Source organism: Marmota marmota, unplaced genomic scaffold (assembly GCF_001458135.2).
Source record: "Marmota marmota marmota unplaced genomic scaffold, marMar, whole genome shotgun sequence".
NCBI lineage: Eukaryota > Metazoa > Chordata > Mammalia > Rodentia > Sciuridae > Marmota > Marmota marmota.
The window spans coordinates 4376022-4396940 of NW_026000093.1; the positions used below are offsets into that span (position 1 = coordinate 4376022).

Here is a 20919-nt window from a genome sequence, read left to right on the forward strand (position 1 = left end):
TGTAAGTTTTCATTCCTAAAGTAAATGAAGAACAAATCATTTTCTGCTTGATATACAAGGAAATGTTTTATGCTGTACTCAGAGTTAATTTTATCTCTAAAAGTTTTGATTTATTTGGTTTATGACACAAGCAAGTATGCCAATTACAGAGTTTGCTAAAGTAATTCAATTAATAAAAAGGACTTGTGAATATGGTGTAATTGCATCCATAAGGCTCTGCCATATCATGCAGACAATTAATTTATTGATTAGATGATACTGAAAATGAGATATAATTAATGTCAAAATGTCAAGATACTTACATTTGTAATGTGTTATCCAAAGATTCTAAAAGGAAGGTCATCCAGCAAAAGAAGAGTTACTAAATTTGCTACAGGTAAAAGAGACTTCAAAGAAGTTATAGAAAATAGAAGGGAAGGAAAGCTAATTGTGAGATTACATGATGGGATTTAAAAAAAGAGCAGACTTAAAATTGGAGAAACTGAGTACTACCTCTAGCTCTGCTAAGTGTGTGTGTGTGTGGAGATCAATCACAGGGACTCGTCATAATAGGGAAGTCCTGTACCACGGAGCTACACCTTCTGCCTCCCTCTGCTAATAATTAAGGGAAGGAAAGTCACATAAATCTTTTCAACTTTTTCTTCTAAATCTTAAAAGGAAAATTGGATTTGTTTTATTCTGTTTTGTCTTTTGATCAAATGATCTCAAGTCTCATCTCCAGTTCAAAAAAACCTGTAAATAAACTAAGAAAGGAAAAGAACCTAGGAATTTAATGTGAATGCTTTATATTTTGTAAACTGTGTTAAGTGATATAAAATATTAAATCTCAAAACGAAAATGTGATTTTTTTGTTTTACATGTTGGTAAAGTATGATTCTTGGCTTCCTTACTGTATTTCTTATCATATGTCCTTCCAGTCGTGACTTCTGATGTCTTTTGATAATTACATAGTTAGCATTTGCCCCACAAGGTTTCCCTTAAACTCAAATCAAATCAATCAATAGTTTGAAAAAGAGATGGTCAGATTTTCCCTTCATTCCTCAGTTTGGTTTTGTTTTGTTTTCATATTTTCACTGGGCATTTGCTCTTTCCTAGTACATATCTATTACAGTGAATTATTACTTTTTTTGCTGGCTAAGAGAATAATAACTTAAAATCATGCAACTTCTTCATCTGGTATTTATCCACCAACTGCCTGACAGCTTAGGTATACTTTATAACATTTTTTAAATTATTTTTTAGTTATAGGTGGACACAAAATATCTTTATTTTATATTTATGTGGTGCTGAAGATCGAACCCAATGCCTCACGCATGTTAGGCCAGCACTCTACCTCTGAGCCACAACCCCAGCCCCTTTATAACAATTTGTCAATTGCTTTGACATAACCATGTAGAAACACTGTCAATTGAAAAACATTTCCTCATGAACTCAGAAAAATAAAAACTTTCTCATGGACAACAGGTTAAATCATCTTTGACCAAAATCTGTCATGATTTGAATCAGAATGTTGTTTCTTTACCCTACTTGCATTCATCCTTCCAGAATGCTATATGAAAGGACTACTATATAAGTTCTCCAGTTTTCTCCCACATAACTTGTACCATGGGCATCCATTTATCGTGCAAGTTTGTGTATGGAATTAGCATAACAGAGCTCCAGTCCTGCCTCTACCATTTTTCCACATTTTCTTGCACCACTGATAGTAGTGCCTGTTACAAATTACCAGATTTCAAGGATGGCTTCCAGTGTGCTTCTGTGTGGTCTGAATACAATGAAATTATACAGAATTATAATACCTAGAAATGGTCTTTGAAGGCACCCTAGTAGAAAAGATCTGATTTGCTATTAGATGCATTTGCACTTGTTCATTTACATTTAGATACAATTTGTTCATATTCATAGAATCAGAGACAGATGACATTAAATAGTTTAAATCTGTGTGTCAAAATTCTATGGGCAAAGAAATAAACCCACAAGTCACACACACACAAAAAAAGATGTTTTCATTAGCGGAATGGAACAAATAGAATACCTGGGGTTGGGAGATTTTAAAGAATTTTTGGAGACTAACTGAATGTTTCTTTTTTAACAGAGGGCCTGTGGGTTTATCTTTGTATAGGAAGGGAATATATCAGACTATACAACTTAGTTCTACTTCTATAATGCCCTTTGCTAGCTAAGCTACCTTCTGAATATCACACTTTAATAAAGATATTGATTCCAAGAAAACAATGAATATGAAAAATTATACTAGTAGAGAAAGTTAAAATCATGTACCATTAAAAGTATGAAGAGTCAGAATAATGTCTATTTAGTGCAAATGAAGAGTCACTGGAAAAAGAACCCTCTTTAGGGGGTAAATACAATGTCATATCAAAGGAGAACTGAGAATCATTTCATGTTTCTTCACAAGGAGAAAAATGACCACATGGAAACTTGTCATAAGTTTGATTTTAGTGAAAGATTAAAAATCCTGATAACTTGTCTTTGAACAAGGTATGAAACAGACTCCTAGAAAACATGGCTGAAAGTTCATGGGATTTACATCTTCTTTCTTCCTAGACTAGAATATAGAGCAGGGACAGATGACAGTACACAGTTAATACCAGTTTTGCTTTTCCCTTATGAAACTCCTGTGGATTTATATAAAACCTCTTTCCATCTTCAAAGAAACCAGTGTTTCATTACTGAATTCCAGTTCCTCCCTTAGCTTCAGATCAAAACTGGTTTTCTCACAGCTTGCCTCAGTACATTTTTAGCCCACAGAACCATGTGCATGAAATGATTAAACAGGAACTTCCATGACCTTCAACAACCAGACAAGCTGGTTACTGCTGTCATACAAGAGAGCTCGAGTACTCTATTTCTCCCAAAGAGTGTAGACCCTTGATCATATTGCAGCTCAGTAAAAGGCAAGAAGAAAGGTTTCAGCCTGGTCTCCGCAAAGAGATCCTCAACACAGGAGCAACCAGATCTGGAGCTCACCAGTATTGGGGGAATACAGCACCCCAAAGATGAGCACTTGAAGATGGGCCTCCCTCTCTGATCTCAGCTCCAGTGGCTAGCCTTCTAGCCTGGAAAGCTGCACAGAAACATGGCAGCCACAGTCTGTGGGGAAAGATAGAATCACTGAGGCCTTGAGGAAAAACAAGCAGAAAATCCTCCTGTTAAGGCCATAGCCCCTGAGGAGCCATGTCAACAGGAGCTGAGGACTCAGGATAACTAGCCTCTGCAAGGACTTGATTTTCATATTTCTGAAGTTGTTCTGAAAGAGTCTACCCTTTCTTGGTGTCTACCAAGAAAGGACTGAACAGGTGGGATGCCTTCCTACCCTCACTTAACCAGGTGAGCCTCTCAACCTACTACATTTCTGCCATGCAGGTAACCCACTCCATAGCCTGATGCAAATTCCTGTGATCCAAGAGAGGAAGAGCAGCTACTCATTAAAGGATCCAGAACAGCCAGAGAGAGGACAATGAGGTATGCCCCATGGGACAGAGGAGACAGAAAAACGTTTCGCTGAAATAATAAAGTAAGGCATTGCAGATGTGCAGAGAAAGACTTCCCAAAGCTTGAACAGATAGATGATGTTTGTGTTATTCAGCTTTCCATGGCTGCGACCAAAATATCTGAAAAGAACAACACAGAGAAGGAAAGTTTATTTTGGGCTGTGGTTTCAGAGATCTCAGTCCATGGTCGGCTGAGTCCTTTGATCTGGGCCTAAGGTGAGGCAGAACATCATGGTGGAAGGACATGGTAGAGGAACGTTGCTCAGCTCATGGCAGCTGAGGAGCAGAGAGAGAGGAGCCTGGGACCAGAACCCATCCCCTAAGCAACCTACACCCTCTAGCCATGCCCCATCTGCCTACAGTTACCCCCCAGTAGTGCATTCAGATTGTTAACCCATCAAATGAATTTGGCCACTGATGAGGTCACATCTCTCCGTAATCTAACAATTCCATCTCTAAAAATTGCGATTGCCGAACACATGAGCTTTCCAGGGAATACTCAATATCCCAAACCAAAACACTGCTGGAACTAAGAAACTAAATTGAAAAATGTAAAAGGAGGATGATCCAGATTGGCACCAGGTTGGCATCTAGCCTTCCAACTTCAGTGTAAAAATCTAGATACGAGAAAAGGAACATATGCAAACAGTGAGAAAGATGACCACTGTCCAGAAATCCTGTACAAGTAAGATGGCCCTAACTTTTCAGAAAGAAAAGTATTTTTGAGCATAAAAAAAATATCTGTTGTAGTATTTTACACAGTGGTGAATTTGATAACATTATTTACTTGAGGATATTTCACTCGCTAGACTATCAAAAATAAAGCTGTAATACCAATTACCGGTGAAGAAGTGAAGGAATAGATGGGTACTCACATAATTGTTCATGGAACTGTAAAGTTTGCCTTTTCAGAAATAAATCTGACATTTCTTAATTTAAAAACATATATCCCTTAACTCAGCAAATTTGCTTTTGGAATTCTATAAAAATTAGACAATGGAACTGTAAATACTGAGGTATATATGTAAAGTATGGCTGCATAAATTTTGACATATTTATACTTTACATATATATATACCTCAGTATTTACAGTTCCATTGTTAAGACATTCATTAAACACTGAACAACAAATAAAGTAATTAATTATTTTTGAACAGAATGACTTGGGAAAATGTGTACAAGGTATGAAACAAGCCTAAATAGAAGGCATCATGCAACATTTTAGGGCATTAAAAAAAAAAAAAAGGCATCCCATTTTAGAATCATTTCCAGTTTCAGTGAAGAGAAAATTTTTAATTATGGGTAAAAGAGTAGAAATATAAAGGTTTTATCCAAGAATGGGATGAATGCTACAGGAAATAATAAGTACAACTTTTATCACCCCAAGTTTCTCCTCAATTTCATTACCCACACAAACCCATAGAACTATAGTTAAATGAGACAAAAAAACATATAGTTTTCTAGACTTATACCTTCTTCTACCTACAAAGTACTCTTCTGAATCCTTGAGGGACTGATCCCACAACTATTGTCAATATTAAAATCTGTAGATTATTAAGTTTCATAAAAATAATGGCCTAAGGAGGGGAAGCACAGACATGCAAAGGAGAAGGTGCCATCCACGGATAAACAGCTTACTTTAAAAGAAGAAGAAGGGAGAAGCGGGAAGGAGGATGGGGGGGAAGGAGAAGAAAGGAGAAGGAGAAGAAAAATTGACTTGAAGAAACCTGTGGATTACAGAGGCTGACTTCAGTGGACTCAGAGGACTTGGTGGGGGAGGTGGCTTGTTGAAAACAAATCTAGGACTGGCACCCCTCGCCTCTGGAAAGCACTCTTAGACAGTGAAACCAGCCATTGGGCTCCCCAGGAAAAGAGTACCACAGCTCCTGCCTAGATGTCCCCTGAAGGCAGCCTAAATGTCCCCTAAATGTTTCCATGTCCCCTGAAGGCCTGGCACTGCACCTGCCCCTAAGCTTCTCACTGGAGAACTGCCCTCCAGAGCTCCTCATAGGAAAGAATAGTCCCCTCTCAGAGGTCCTCTAGGGTAAGAAGACCTGGACCTACTTTCTGATCAGGGCACCCTGGCCTTAGAGCTCCTTAGGGGACAGTAATCTGAGCATTGGAGCAGCTCACCCCTCTGTACTCCCTGAGTGAAAAGCAGCTACTGCCTGTGACTGAGGCAACCACCAACAGACTAGGTGGGAGAAAGGGATCCCCCCTCCCTGCAGCCAGCAAAAATTTACAAACAAACAAATGAATAATTCCCAGAAAGCCTCAAACTAAAAAAAAACTGAAATAAGCACTAAAAAATTTTTTATGAATTGGACAAAAAAATTATACACCCACTTACAGGTGAACAAGACCTCATATAGATCTAACCAGATGAGAAGTTCTCCAAGGCACAACATAATCAAAATGCCCAACATAAAAAATAAGGAAGAACATTAAAAGCTGCAAGAGAGAAACAACAAGTCACATTTGGAGGCAAACCAAATAGACTCACTTCAGATTTCTGTACTCAGACCATAAAACCAAGGAAGGCATGGAATAACATTTTTCAAACTCTAAAAGAAAACAATTGCCAGCCGAGATTGCTGTACCCAGAACAGCTCTCTTTCATATTTGATGGGGAATTAAAAACCTTCCATGACAATGATAAACTAAAAGATATAAAACAAATAAGCTGGCACTACAAGGAATACTCAAAGATAAATTGCACACAGAATATCTCAATAAGAGAATCCAAAACCCCCAAGTAAATGAAAATCAAGCAATGACCAATCATCTAAATGAGAACCAAGGCAGGATTAAATACAACAACAAAAAAATCAAATAGCAGCAAACCACAAACATATATCCATAATAACACTGAATATAAGTGGTCTCAATTCTTCAATTAAGACATAGATTAGAAAAATTTATCAAAAAACAAGATTCAACTATATCTATATGCTGTTTGCAAAAGATTCATCTCAGGTAAGTGCATTCATGGACTGAATGTAAAAGGCTGGAAAAAGTACTCCATGCAAATGAACTACAAAAACAGGCTAAGGTAGCCATTCTCATATTTGACAAAGCTGATTTCAAGCAAAAATTAGTCCAAAGAGACAAAGAGAGCGATTACATCCTGGTTTAGGAAACAATTCAACAAGAAGAAATAACGATAGCTAATATATATGCCCTAGATGTCAAGGTACCCAAATACATTAAAAAAAAATACTCCTTGACATTAAATTCCAGATAAACCCCAATACAATAATACTGGGAGACTTCAACACACCCTTATCATCAAGACAGGTCAACAAAGCATAAAATAAATAAATATATATCCAACCTAAATATTACTATAAGTCAAATGGAATTAATAGACATCTACAGAATATTTTACCCCAAAACAGCTGAATGTACCAACTTCTCAGCACCTCATTTAACCTTCTCCAAAATAGACCACAATCCAGGTCACAATGTAAGTCTAAGAAAATAAAAAAAAAATGATATGATCCATGCCTTGTGACAGATCATAGTGAAATGAAACTAGAAATCAACAGCAAGAAAAATAATAGAAACCACACAAACACATGGAGGTTAAACAATAATCTCTTAAAACTAAAAATGGATCAAAGTAGAAATGAGAGAAAAAAAACCAAGAAATTCTTATAAATAAATGAAAGCAAAGATATAACATACAAATATCTCTGGGACAATATGCAAGTAATACTAAGATGAAAATTTATTGCATTGAATGCATACATTAAAAATATAGAGAGACCCCAAATAAATAAACTTATGCTCCATTTCAAGGCCTTAGAAAAAGAAAAACAGGTAGAATGTATACAATATATATTGTCTAGCCAAAAAAAAAAGTTATACAACATAATTTAGAGTGAAAATATTTATTATACATGCTCCACATACATAAGTACAAAGTAGCTTTTCTATACTTCAACAACAATTTGCCTGAGAAAGAAATCAGAAAAAAACCATCCCCTTCACAATAAAAATAAAATAAAATATTTAAAAAATAAAATAAAATATCTGGTAATTAATTTAATCAGGAAATTGAAAGAACCAAACAATGAAAGCTATAGAACACTCAAGAAAGAAATTGAAGAAGATCTCAGAAAATAGAAAGATCTCCCATATTCTTGGATAAGCAGAATTAATATAATCAAAATGACCATACTACCAAAAGCAATATACAAATTCAATGCAATCCCCATCAAAATAACAATTACATTCTTCATGGAACTAGAAAAATCAGACCTTAAATTCATCTGAAAAAATAAGAAAACTAGAATAGCCAAGACAATTTTAAAAACTGATGCAGGAAGCATCATAAACCCAATCTAAAATTATTCTAGCTAGCTATAGTAACAAAAACAGCATGCTATGACATCAAAATATACTTGAAGACCAATAAAATAGAAGACTTCAAGACAAGCTCAAATACTTACAGCATATGATTCTTAGTAAAGGTGCCAAAAATGCAGAAAACTGGTTATCCACATTTATTGTATTTTTTTAATCATTCAGAAATTTTTAAAATTTGTTGTTATTAGTTACACATGATAGTAGAATGTATTTTGAGATATTATACATATATGGAATATAACTTCCCATTCTTCTGGTTGTACATGACGAGGAATTACATTGGCTATGTATTCATATATGTACATAGGAACATAATGTCTGATTCATTCTGCTATCTTTCTCATTCCCCCTTTTCCCTTCATTCCCCTTTGTCTAATCCAAAGTACTTCTTATGCCCCCACCACCACTTATTGTGATGTATTAGCATCAGCATATCAGAGAGAACATTTGGCATTTGGGGGTGGGGATTGGCTTATTTATGTAGCATGATATTCTCCAGTTCCATCAATTAACCAGCAAATGCCATAATTTCATTTCTCTTTATGGCTGAGTAATATTTTCATTATGTATATATACCACAATTTTTATACATTTATCTGTTGAAGGTCACCTAGACTGGGTTCCATAGTTTAGCTATTTTGAATTGAGCTTCTATAAACATTGATATGGCTGCGTCACTGTAGTATGATGATTTTAAGTCCTTTAGGTCTAAACCGAGGAGTGGGATGACTGGATCAAATGGAGATTCCATTCCAAGTTTTCTATGGAGTCTCCATACTACTTTCCAGACTGGTTGCACTATTTGCAGGCCCACCGGCAATGTATGAGTGTACATTTCCCCCACATCCTCACCATCGTTTATTGTTACTTGTATTCTTGATTATTGCATTTCTGACTGGAAGAGAAAATCTTTGGCATCTGCACCTCAGAGCATTAATCTGCAGGATATATAAAGAACTCAAAAAACTTAACACCAAATAACAAAAACAAAAACAAAAAATACCCAGTTAATAAATGGGCAAAGGAATTGAACAAGCACTTCACAAAAAAAGAGAAACAATTGGTCAACAAATATATGAACAAATTTTCAACATCTCTAGCAGTTAGAGAAATGCAAAGATTCCATCTCACTCTAGTCAGAAGGACAATTATCAAGGATATCCATATTTAGAAGAAAGAAATTAGATATGAAATTAAATCCTTATCTCTCACCCTGCACAAAAATCAAATCAAATGGATCAAAGACTCAGGAATTAGACCAGAAAGCTTGCAACTGTTAGAGGAAAATATAGGGTCAGCACTCCATCATATGGTTTCAAGCAATGACATCCTCAGCAAAACCCCTGAAGCTCAAAAAATGAAACCAAGAACCAATAAGTGAAATATCATCAAACTAAAAAGCTTCTGCACATGAAAGGAAATAATCAAAAGAGTGAAGAGAGATCCTACAGAATGGGGGTGGAAATGTCTTGCCAGCCACTCCTCTGGCAGAGAATTAAAATCCAGAATATATAAAAAATTCAAAAACTCTATGCCCCAAAACAAATAATCCAATTAACAAATAGGTCAATGAAACTTCAACTAGGTCAAATACAAACTTCTCAAAAGAGGAAATGCAAATGGCTAACAAATATATTTTTTAAGTGTTCGATATCTCTAGCAATCAGGGGTATGCAAATCAAAACTACCCTGAGATTTCATCTCTACCCAATAAGAATGGTAATTATCAAGAATACAAACAATAATAAATGCTGGATAGGATGTGGGGAAAAGGATATATTCAGACATTATTGGTGGGACTGCAAATTAATTACAACCACTATAGAAAGTAATATGTAGATTCCTCAAAAAACTAGAAATGGAATGACCATATGGACCCAGGATTCTACTCAGTATTTGTCTAAAAGAACAAAAATGAGCATACTATAGCAATATAGCCACCACAATTAGCAGGCTAACAATTCATAATTGTCATATTATGGAACCAACCCAGATGTCCACCGGCAAATGAATAGATCAAGAAATTGTGGTATATATGCACAATGGAGTTTTACTCAGCCATAAAGAAAAATAAAATAAAGGCATTTGCTGGTAAATGGAGAAAAATTATGCCAAGTAAAATAAGCTAGACTCAGAAAATCAAGAGCCAAATGTTTTCTCTCATATTAGAAGCTATAGCAAAATAAGGGAAAGAAGGTGGCAGGAAATGAGATTGGAAAGGAGATAAATCAGTAAAGTAGATGGAAAAGACGAAGAAGGAGGGAGGAAAGAAGGTAAAGGGGTAGAAATATAGAATGAAATAAGCAATAGCTTGTTGTGCACATATATAAATGTACCAATCAAAAATAAATAAATAAAGGAGTGAGAGGAAGATCAATAGAAGAGACGTGAGAGAACACAGGGAGTTTCTTTGGCTCTGAAAGCATTATATGTGCACATGTCATTACTGACCTTCCCAGCAGTCTTGCCACATTCGCAAATCCATCTTTGGGATCTCACCACAACTCAGGTAGCCCTGTGGGTATTCCGCCTTCACAAAGACATCCGGCTGAACCTGCTGAATGTTGTCACCATTGTCGCAAAGCACACGGCCCAGTGACACCTGTTTCAGCTGAGTGAGTTGTGCAGGGGTAAAAACTCCAGGGTTTTCATACCAGAACCTGGTAGTTAACAGAAAAGACACAATTTCACGGGTCACTCAGGTGCATGTCCAACATCCACAGTGAGCCTTTGCTCCACAAAAAAAAAAAAAGAAAAGAAAAAAATACAAAGCAGATCTAAGATCGTGTTTGTGCTCCAACTAAGTATACTTTTAATTCTTTCAAATATTTATAAAGCTGATCAACCCTATACTCTTCTGAATTATCAATCTCAAACTCAAGTTTTATAAGGTGATTCAAAGTCTTATAGAATTCTTATTTAAGGAAAAAAACACATTTTTTTAAATTTAAACTTTATGAACTGGCCTTAGAAATTTTCCAAGAAACTTAAGATAAATGTGTTTGCCTTAAAAGTAAATATAAGTTTTTAAATTCCACATATACCCTTTGGTTCTATTTACCAACTAATTAGAATAATGGATCCAATTTTAAATGAAAGGATGTAATTTAAAAGTGGACTGATACAGTGAGTCTTGTATTTGTTCATTCAATAAATATTTAAATACTAATGCCACATGTGCTTTTTTCATACTGGTGTACAACAGTAAATTAAGATAGTAGGTGAAAAGACATTGCCCACTCAATTGAGTATCCATCAAAATTCATGTTAAAGTACTAAGCCCAGGTATTTTGAAAGATGACAATATTTGGAGACAAGACCTCTTTAAAGAAGGAACTGAAGTAAAACTAGTTTATATAGGTGGGTCCTAACCCAGTGTGGAGAGATGTAAAAATACAGAGAGACAGGTATTTGCAACCTGGGATGAAAGGCCCTAGTAAGAACCAACACTGCCAATCCTTGACCTGAGTTTTAAATTTCAGACTTGTGGTACTTTGTTACAGAAAATCCAGCAAACTAATACACTTAGGGAAGACAACTTACCCAAATATTGGCAGTTTCCCAGACTTTTCCAATGTTTGATTATATATATTTTTAAATTAATGCCAATGTATGTTTTTAAATTAATGCCAACTGAACATCTTATGCCAACTACATAAGGCAAGAAATACAGAGCATTAAAAATAATTTACAAAAACTAATTCAATAAAATATACTATTAATATTTGCCAATGTATAATAATTAAGGGAATTAAATCTTTTGCTACTTTTTTTGTGACATCACCCTTAAGTGGAAAAAATTTGGAAGAAAAATGTTAAGAATAATTTTTAGGGTAAATTTAATTAAAGTCTAGGCTATGTTTCAAGCTTTATATACATCATTTCTGTAATAATACAAAAAGTTGAATTATTAAACCAATTCACAAAAATCCTAAATCTTACTATTACACTGTCTTAATGAATCAGAAGATACCATGTCTTGAAACATATTTGGTTCCAAGTGTCAGGAGTGATACACGAGCATTCAGGGGAGCTGCTTAGTAGGTTTGGATTTCTTAGCTTTTATATTGAGTCTTACGATGATAACAGAAATTGCCTGACTAACTTACATTCTCCAGTCAGCTTTCTTCCATAATCTCATAAATTCAAGTTATTTTCTATAAATACTTTAGAGAAATCAGGAAATTTTAGAGAAGAGTCTCCAGTTATCTCTCCACTCAATGCCCTCGTTGTATGATTTTACAAAGAGGCTGGCCAATAATTCTCCTTCCATGAGACTGGAAGGAGGAGGCTCAGAACTGCTATCAACCTCTGCCCTCTCAATATCATTTAAGGATGCGGGGGTACTGCAGAACAGGCACTATAGTCACACACACTTTCCAGATGAGGAGCCTGGAATAGAGTCAGTGTTGCCCAAAGTTAAACAGTTATAAGGAGTATTGCTCAATAGTAATTCTAACATGCATCCTCTCAACCACTGACTTCTGTGCCCTTCCAAGACATTCTATTTCTTTTCTTCTTACAAAGATTTACAAAAGAAATGCCATCTGGTATTATCAGTGGTCAGAAAAGTTTTGAGACCGTACCTACCTTTTATTTATTATATTTAATAAATTTGAAATCATAGAAAATATGGAATCACACAATAATATTATTTTACACATATATTTGGGAGCAAGAAAACAATTTTGATAAGCATAACAGATAATTCTTCACCTATCTCCATCTCTTAGCCGCTGAAACTGGGTAACAAAGAGGCACATAAGTGTCGGTCCCACTCTCGTACCAGGAATCAGGTCTTCAACCATCAGGGCGGGCCATAAATCAATGTCACCTGGGGTGCTGTACAACCTGGAACGACACAGGCAGATAGCACACATTGGAAGTAGTCCTTACATGAATGACTACTAAACCTTACTTTTAGTTCAGTCACACAAAATGGAAAGGAAAATATCATTATTATTACCATTTTACAGATAAAAACACTAAGGTGAAAAAAGGCATGCAGGAATCACCCAACTGACAGACAGGAAGCAGAGCTGTGATCTAACCAACAGAATTTAACACCAAAAATCACTCGTGACATTCTTCAAAATTATCTCGTCAAACAATGAAATGTAAATATATTTTACATAGTTGTATGTATATCCATATATGTCAATATATACAACTAATTCTTTCAGAGGCAGTGGAAAATAAAAACACTGAACTATGAAAAGTTTCCATCTTAGTGTATATAATAGATATGTCAAAAACTCAGAGTGAAAAATATTTTGTGGATCATAATTATCATATTTACTATAATAATAAATACATTAAAATGTTATTCTTACTATAGTTATTATAATACATTATATAGAATGTATAATAGTATATAATATTTATAAATATAATTATAAATAATATATAGTATACATTCTATATAATATTAGTGTGATATTAGTGTGATCATTATTAGGTATTATTATAAGGTTATTATAATAATATATTTTTTCATTATTATTATACTTATATGATGAAATCATAAGCATTAAATAAATTGTCCTGTTAAAAAGTCAATGATCACTTGATCTAGAATTTGGAGCCATTTTTAAAACTAAATAACAAATAGACAAACAAGAATTACTTAATGCAAATAGTAATAATAAGCCAAATGGGCTTGGGCACATAACCAAAAAATTGATGTGGTTGCATCACTGTAGTAGGATGATTTTAAATCCTTTGGGTATAAACCAATGAGTGGGGTAACTGAGTCAAATGGTGTTTCCATTCCAAGTTTTCTAAGGAATCTCCACACTGTTTTCCACAGTGGTTGCACCAGTTTGCAGTCCCACTAGCAATGTATGAGTGTACGTCTTTCCCCACATCCTCCCCAACATTTATTGTTACTTGTATTCTTGATAATTGCCATTCTGACTGGAGTGAGATAGTTTTAGTTTGCATTTCTTTAATTGCTAGAGATGTTGAACATTTTCTCTCTTTTTTTTTTTTTTTGGACTATTTGTATTTCTCCTTCTGTGAAGAGTCTGTTCAGTTCCTTTGCCCATTTACTGATTGGGTAAAATATGAGCAATGTCCTACACTCCAAGTAGAAGCCACCTTGATTAAATTGTATTCCCTGTCTCCAAACAATAAACATGATACAAAGTTAGTCTGCTTTTTGCTTTACTTTATCTTTTTTACTGCAAGCAATGACTCACTACACTGCATATGGTTTAACTTTGCATGTTTTAAACTTGGCACAAATAAAAATATGGTGCCCTTGCTTCCTTTTTTTCTTTTTTAACTCAGTAAATTAGTCAGAGGTGCAATTGTGTTGTTGCACACCTCTGTACCTCCTTCATTTTCGCAACTGTATATTAAATAGTTCCTTACCGAAAACTATTCCAATTTAGTTTTCTACTCTACTGGTAATGAATACTGTGAAGTTTTCAGTTTAAGTGCTATGAACATTCTCACATGTTTCTTCAAATGTATAAGAGTATCTCTAGGCTAAGCACTGGTATTTTCTTTTACCATAGAGGTCCAGAGAGTAAATGTTTTCAGCTTTGTGGGAAAATTGGTCTAGTTGCAACTACTCCTTCATTTTGCAGAAAAGCAGCCATAAACAACACAGAAAAAAAGGGACACAACTGTGTTCCAATACAGCTTCACAAAATCAGTCAGTCAGTTAGATTTGGTGAACGGGCAGTGGTCTGTAGATATCTGCTTTGGAGATACTGATGTTAAGAGCCAGAGAAGATGGCTGCAGAGTACACCTTCAATTGTAAGACATAAGGTCAAAATGCTGTCCAAAATGGATGTGCAATTCATACTTTTATAATGAGCATATAGAATTTTTCTGTAATACACATCCTTGTGCATTCTTTTAATTTTCATAAATAATGCCAAAATGCTATCCAAAGTGGATGAAAAATTCACATTTCCACAATAGTCATATAGAAATTCTCTGTAATCTATTTCCTGGCAAAGTGACTCTCTTATCCTTTGGCACAACTTAATTTAGTCTTTATCTTTTTTTTTTTTTTTTTTTTTTTTTTAGTTAGACTCTAATATCCTCCCCCTTTTCTCCTCCCCTTTCCCTTCCTCACCCTCCTTCTCCTTCTTAGTTTCATCTTTCCATCTTTCTCTTCTTCAGCTTCTCTTTCTCTCCCTTTATCTTACATTTGGTTTCTTAATTTCTGACAACAGGTGCTTTTTTATATTTCCAAGCACTCGTTTGAATGCTGAAGTGCTTATTTAATTCAAGTTTTAATGTGAAATTGTTCTTTCCCAATGTTTCAGTTTTTTCTGGAAGATTTTTCCTCTGAAAATATTTACATTTGCTGGTGAAGGCGTTCCTGCACCCAATGTCTGACAGGGTCACAGCACTGGGGATGCTGTGGTGGGGCAGACCCATCTGGAAACCAGAACCATGAGGAATGTGTTAAGTGTTTTGTTTGATATTCATGATATGGATAATAGGGCATATGTCAATCAATGATAAAAGTATATATTGCCTGAGATTGCAGGAAAATTCCTAGAATTGTATCCTACTAAAAATACAATTGAGACATGCCACGAGGTGTGTTTCAATATCTCTCAAGATACAAACAATAGTGTTATTCCTCAAGAAATTCATAGGAAAAAAAAGATTGCAAATCTAGGTTCCTGAGAAAAGCTTAACAACTTACACTAAGCTCCCCACCCCACCTCCCCATTCTAAAGCCACAACCTGTATACAACATACATTCCCCCCACCAACAGACCCTCCTTTGCCTTACACAGGAATTTATGATGAGAATGGAAAACACATAATTAATATTAATGGCAAATGGGTTGAGGTGCAGAGCCTGCCCTTTAGTTAAAGATTATAAAGATATAAGAATTGGTGTGCTTTGACTGAGGATCATGGAAACTCTTTAAGAAAGCAGTTAAAATAGTTCATAGGAAAAAAGGATATTACCTTGGAAATTAAAAATAGAATAATGTAAAATTAATATAGATACATTTTAGAGGCACTTCAGAATAGTAGGCTTTTTAAGTAGTAGGCTTACACTATTTCACGTGTGTTTTACTGGAACTTTAGTTTAGAAGTAAGAAAGCTTACCAATAATCAGAGGTATGCTTTAAAGTTAAAGATTAATGAAATAATTATAGGTATGCTTAAAGTTAGAAGTTAATAATAGGTCCAGAGACATGTAACCTAGCACCTAGTGATTGAGGTGAAAATATAAAAGCTTAATCATGATTGGCTAAGGTTATAGAAAAATATTTTAAACAATGTACTTAATATCTTAGGTAATCAATATATGTCAGAACTAAGATTGTAACTCTTGAAAATCATGTAAATCAAAGAAGTTTCAGACTTTGAGGCTATCCATTAACCACCTGAAAAAAAAAAAAAAGCCTGTAAAAAAGATATAAAAATAAAAGCCCCTCTAGGGGCAGCAGATTTTTTCTAGAGGCTGCTCCTCACTTGCAACCTGCCTCTTCTTTCACCAATGCCACTCTTCCTTAAGTCCCCTGAATCCTGGCAATTTGCATTTATGTTTTATTGTTGCATGCCTTTATTTAACATTTGTCTGACCTCTTTTCATTCTGAAATATTTGTAAAATGAATTTCTCATTCGATAGCTTGTTCTTCAATCACTATGGTGATGTACAACATTTTTAATGGCAATGTTAGTGGTGCAGTGAAGTAGGAATTGAAATGTTTTCTTTCTTTTTTTTTCCCCCATAGCATCTGTAATTTCACTTCATTCTGCTTTCAGATCAGAAGAGGTCACTATCTTTTCTCTACTCACTTCTTCTTTCATAAGTAAATGCTATCGCTGGACACTTTTGAGATTTGTAGCGGGCGCTGTGAACTTCTGGTTTCCACAGTTACTTTTGACAAAATGGTACTTGGTGTTGAACTTTTCCTTCTAGAGGAATTTTTTTCATCTAAGTTCTCTTCCCCTTTTCTTTGTCCGTGAAGATTTTTAAAGTACCCACTCCCTGAAAGCTCTAGAGTTGCAGGGGATGTAGAGTTCATGGGCAGTTCTGTTGCATGTTGCTGAGTATTTTTAAACACAGTTATTTTGGAATTCACACCCTTCTGTCTCTGCTAATTCTGAAGGCACAGGTTGTGTGTTATTTTTTGTGCACCCTCTTTGCTGATCTTATAGTTTTGGAGGAGGAGGCTGTGTTGAAAGATTTAAAATCAAGAGAAAATCATTTTCCTAGGTATAACCTGAAAATATGACTTTTTAAATATTTGTTAATCGATGGCTATGAAATTATGTTTTATTTAGATTTTGCATTTTTCAAGTTAATTATGTGATTAAGCACCTTCTACATATTGATTGGGAGTCTAATTTTCAACTATTTTCTTATGTAAAAGTGCCTATTTACACTTCCTATCCATTTTTAATGGGGGCATAGTTTTCTTTCTTACTATCAGGAACTCTATAAATATATATTCTGGATGCTAATACTTTTTTATGTCCAAATGTATTTACTCCATATTCGTGCTGTTTTTGGTCACTCTCATTTATGTTGGGTTTTGATACAAAAAAAATTCTTTAATTCTACAGTCAAGTTATAAATTTTTATGGTTATTATGTTTTATATCTTACTTAAAATTTCTTTCCTTACCCAGAACTGATTTTCATATGATATGAGATATGAATTCATACTCTTTTTTATGGGCTAGGGTTATAGCTCAGTTGGTAGAGTGCTTGCCTTGCATGCACTTGTTTGCATAAGGCCCTGGGTTCAATCTGCAGCACCAGAAAACAAACAAACAAATAAATAAACCACTCTTTTTTTTTTTTTGTCCCTGGAAAGAGAGCCAATTATTGTTGTATCACTTATCGACATGTTCGGATTTCTCACTATGCCTAGCAGCTCTTTCAAATATGATATTTCCAAATATGAGCACCTTTTCTCACTCACTTCTGGTCTATTCCACCAGTCTTTTTGTATACTCTTGTCTGATATCACACTTATTACTAAGAGCTCAACAATGATAATAAGTGTTGCTAAAAGTTAAACATATCATTTGTTATATATAAATGTGGGTAATATAGATACATATTGCTTAACTTGGATTTCCAATGTTTTTTTAATTTTTTATCTAAATTTATATGACCTTTTTTTCTTATAAAGTTTCCTTCTTCATATTGACATTGTTTATCTTCAAGTCAAAATGTTACTGACCTCGAGAAGCCTGTTAAATAGTGTTCCTCTTTTCATATTCTTTGAGAGACTCCAGGGCCTTTGGAACTGTTCAGATTATATTTATAAATGGAGTACCAGGTATGAGGCGAATAACATGTTTCAAAAGCATATTTTGAAAAGTTTTGTTTCCAATTAAACTTAAGCTACCTAGAGTATTTTGCCAAGTCAATTTGTTTCTCTTACAGCTCTGATTTAATCTGTCATTTCCAATGAAATAAGTAAAAGTCTGTTTGGTTTCATGAAACATTTAGTTTAATTATTGTTATGAGCTGAATTATGTCCCCCCAAATATGTCAAATCAGTAATCCTTAGTACCTATCATTGAGATCTTATCATTTGGAAAGACACTTTATACAGATGTGATCAAGTTAAGATGCTGTCACTGGGGTGGACTCAAATCCAATATGACTGGTGTCCCTATAAAGAAGAGGACTACGTAGACACAGACACACAGTGAAGGGGTCATGTGATGACATAGGCAGAGACTGAAGTACCCCAGCTGCAAGCCAAGGGCTGTTGCCCTCTACCAGAAACTAGAAGGAGCAAAGGATTCTCCCCTTTCGGTTCCAGAGGAAACACAGCCCTGCCAATACCCTGATTTTGGGCTTCAGAACTATGGAATAACAAATTTCTGTTGGTATAAGACACCCAGTTTGCAGTACTTTGCTATGACAGCACTAGGAAACTGACATAATTATTAATTCCCATAATTTCAAGCTAAATTCACTTGTAATTTTAAAACAATTTTCCTGCCAACATACTACCATTATCCCATTCCTCTCACTTGCTTATAGTTAATACAATTTGAGTTTATCTTTGAAGTTATCCTTAAATTAATTTGTAACATATTTAATTTTTTAAAGGAATTTAAGACTCACTGCTAAATTGAGCAGGAACTAGAGGGATTTCCCACATACCTTCTGAATTAATTTTTTAGAATATACTTTGATCCTCAAAATAACTGCCCCTAATGCATATAACATTGGATGGAGGTCCCTGTCCAAAGCAAGTATGAAAACCATTAACATAACAAGTCTTCTGGCTCTGATAATGAAACATTAAGCTGTGTTTAGACTTAGTTTCTCACCTAGTCTACTACCGGTGAATTAATAAGAGTAAACATGGTTGAACTATGTTAAAAAGAGAGGCTTTTGTTGCTATTTTTAATTTAGAGAGAGTTGAAATCAAATGTTAGCCCAGGATGGTGGTGCATGCTGGTAATCCCAGTGGCTTGGGAGGCTGAGGCAGGAAGATCACGTTCAAAGCCAGCCTCAGCAACTGCAAGGCGCTAAACAACTCAGTGAGACCCTGTCTCTAAATAAAATACAAAATAGGGCTGGGGATGTGGCTCCATGGCTGAGTACCCCTGAATTCAATCCCTGATATAAAAAAAGAAAAAGAAAAGAAAAACAAATGTAGTTTAACTCTGGTTAAAATCAAATTATACAGAATACGAGAAATAATAGGTAAAGGAAACCAGAAAACTAAATTAAGTTCATGTCTGTGAATTGTAAGTGTTAAGAAAAGAAATGGTAAATGGAGGTTTTAGATACTAGAACACTGAATTTTCTCAGATAGCATAATCATGGTTTTGTTAACTTCAGTCACTTGGTATTGATGTTTCCCATCTCTTAAATAATTCAGTTAAACATTAACCATTCTTATTCCTGTTACTGCATATTGCTTTTACCATGGCTCACCATATCATCTCTAAAGAAATGTAGGGAGCCTTTCAATGAGCTTTATTACAAGCCTTATATTTAGTAACTTATTAATTGTGTATGCCCTATGTTTGGCTTTTCAAATCAACTCCAGTCTCCTTAGAGGAAAGTTTGAGATCAATAAACTCTCAGAGCATTTCTTATCAATTCATCTGCATTAGTCAGAAGAATGTCAATTTAAAAAAAAAACTTTTTCCATTATAAACTTTGTATCACTTCTTTCTTGCTTAAAATTAGTCATTAGTAAGAATAAAGAAATAGCTTCTGCATTAATACTATGTCATTGCACTTGAAAACTATCCTCCCCAAACCTAATATTAAACATTTGTTCCATATTTAAAACTAGTAATCTGGTGTGAGGCAGCATGGTTATGAAGGTCGAGTTATACAACCCGAGATGGCATTTCTGATAGTAAAACCCCCTTTCTTTTGAAAACAAAAACCATCACGGAGGCCTGGTAACTTTAACCTTAACTGCTCTGAATGCATATAGTATAGACAGCCCTGTTTCAAAGCAAGAATGAAAACCATTGACATAAAGAATCTCCTGGTTCTGATAATAAAACATTGAGCTGTGTTTAATTTAGATTCCCACCTTTTAGATTACAGGTGGAACAATAAGAACAAAAGGAGACAAGTTATGTTTAAAAAGAGAGGGAGAGAAAAGAAATGTTTTTGTTGCTATATTTATGTACAGAGAGTTGAAAGAAAATATTTGCAGACCTTGAAATGAGCTATTCCTTGCCACAAAGACTACAATGTCAATCTATATCTAATTTCATAACCACAGTTTGACTTAAAGACGGCTTTAGAAGGATGGATAATAATAACTTTCATTCAGCTGGATCATTCACAGAGACAGGAGGACAGATATCCGTATGGCATTTTGGGGAGATATGCATGCTTTCCTGATTCAGAGAATGAAAGGCAGATAATGCAGCAATGCATGATTTTAATGAAACAAATAAAAGCCATTCCCATAAACATGGAGGAATGGTGCTTTGTGATAAAGTGTCCTTGCAGAAAAGCTTTCTGAGACACTCCTGAGTTTTCAGAATGAATATGATCATTTAGTGGCTTTTTTTTTAGAGAGAAAAATACATTTGAAACAT

At 34.8% G+C, this 20919-nt stretch overlaps 1 protein-coding gene across 2 annotated transcripts in view; it reads right to left on the reverse strand.

The window, feature by feature from the left end:
- Nucleotides 1–20919, reverse strand: part of Pxdnl (peroxidasin like) — a 488149-nt gene that overhangs the window by 32521 nt on the left and 434709 nt on the right. For both annotated transcript variants that reach the window (XM_048782891.1, XM_048782890.1), the window contains 2 exons: nt 12600–12734; nt 10335–10543 (listed from right to left, as the gene is read on the reverse strand). In XM_048782891.1, the coding sequence (XP_048638848.1) occupies nt 10335–10543; nt 12600–12734 (344 nt within the window). The remainder of the gene's footprint in view (nt 1–10334; nt 10544–12599; nt 12735–20919) is intronic.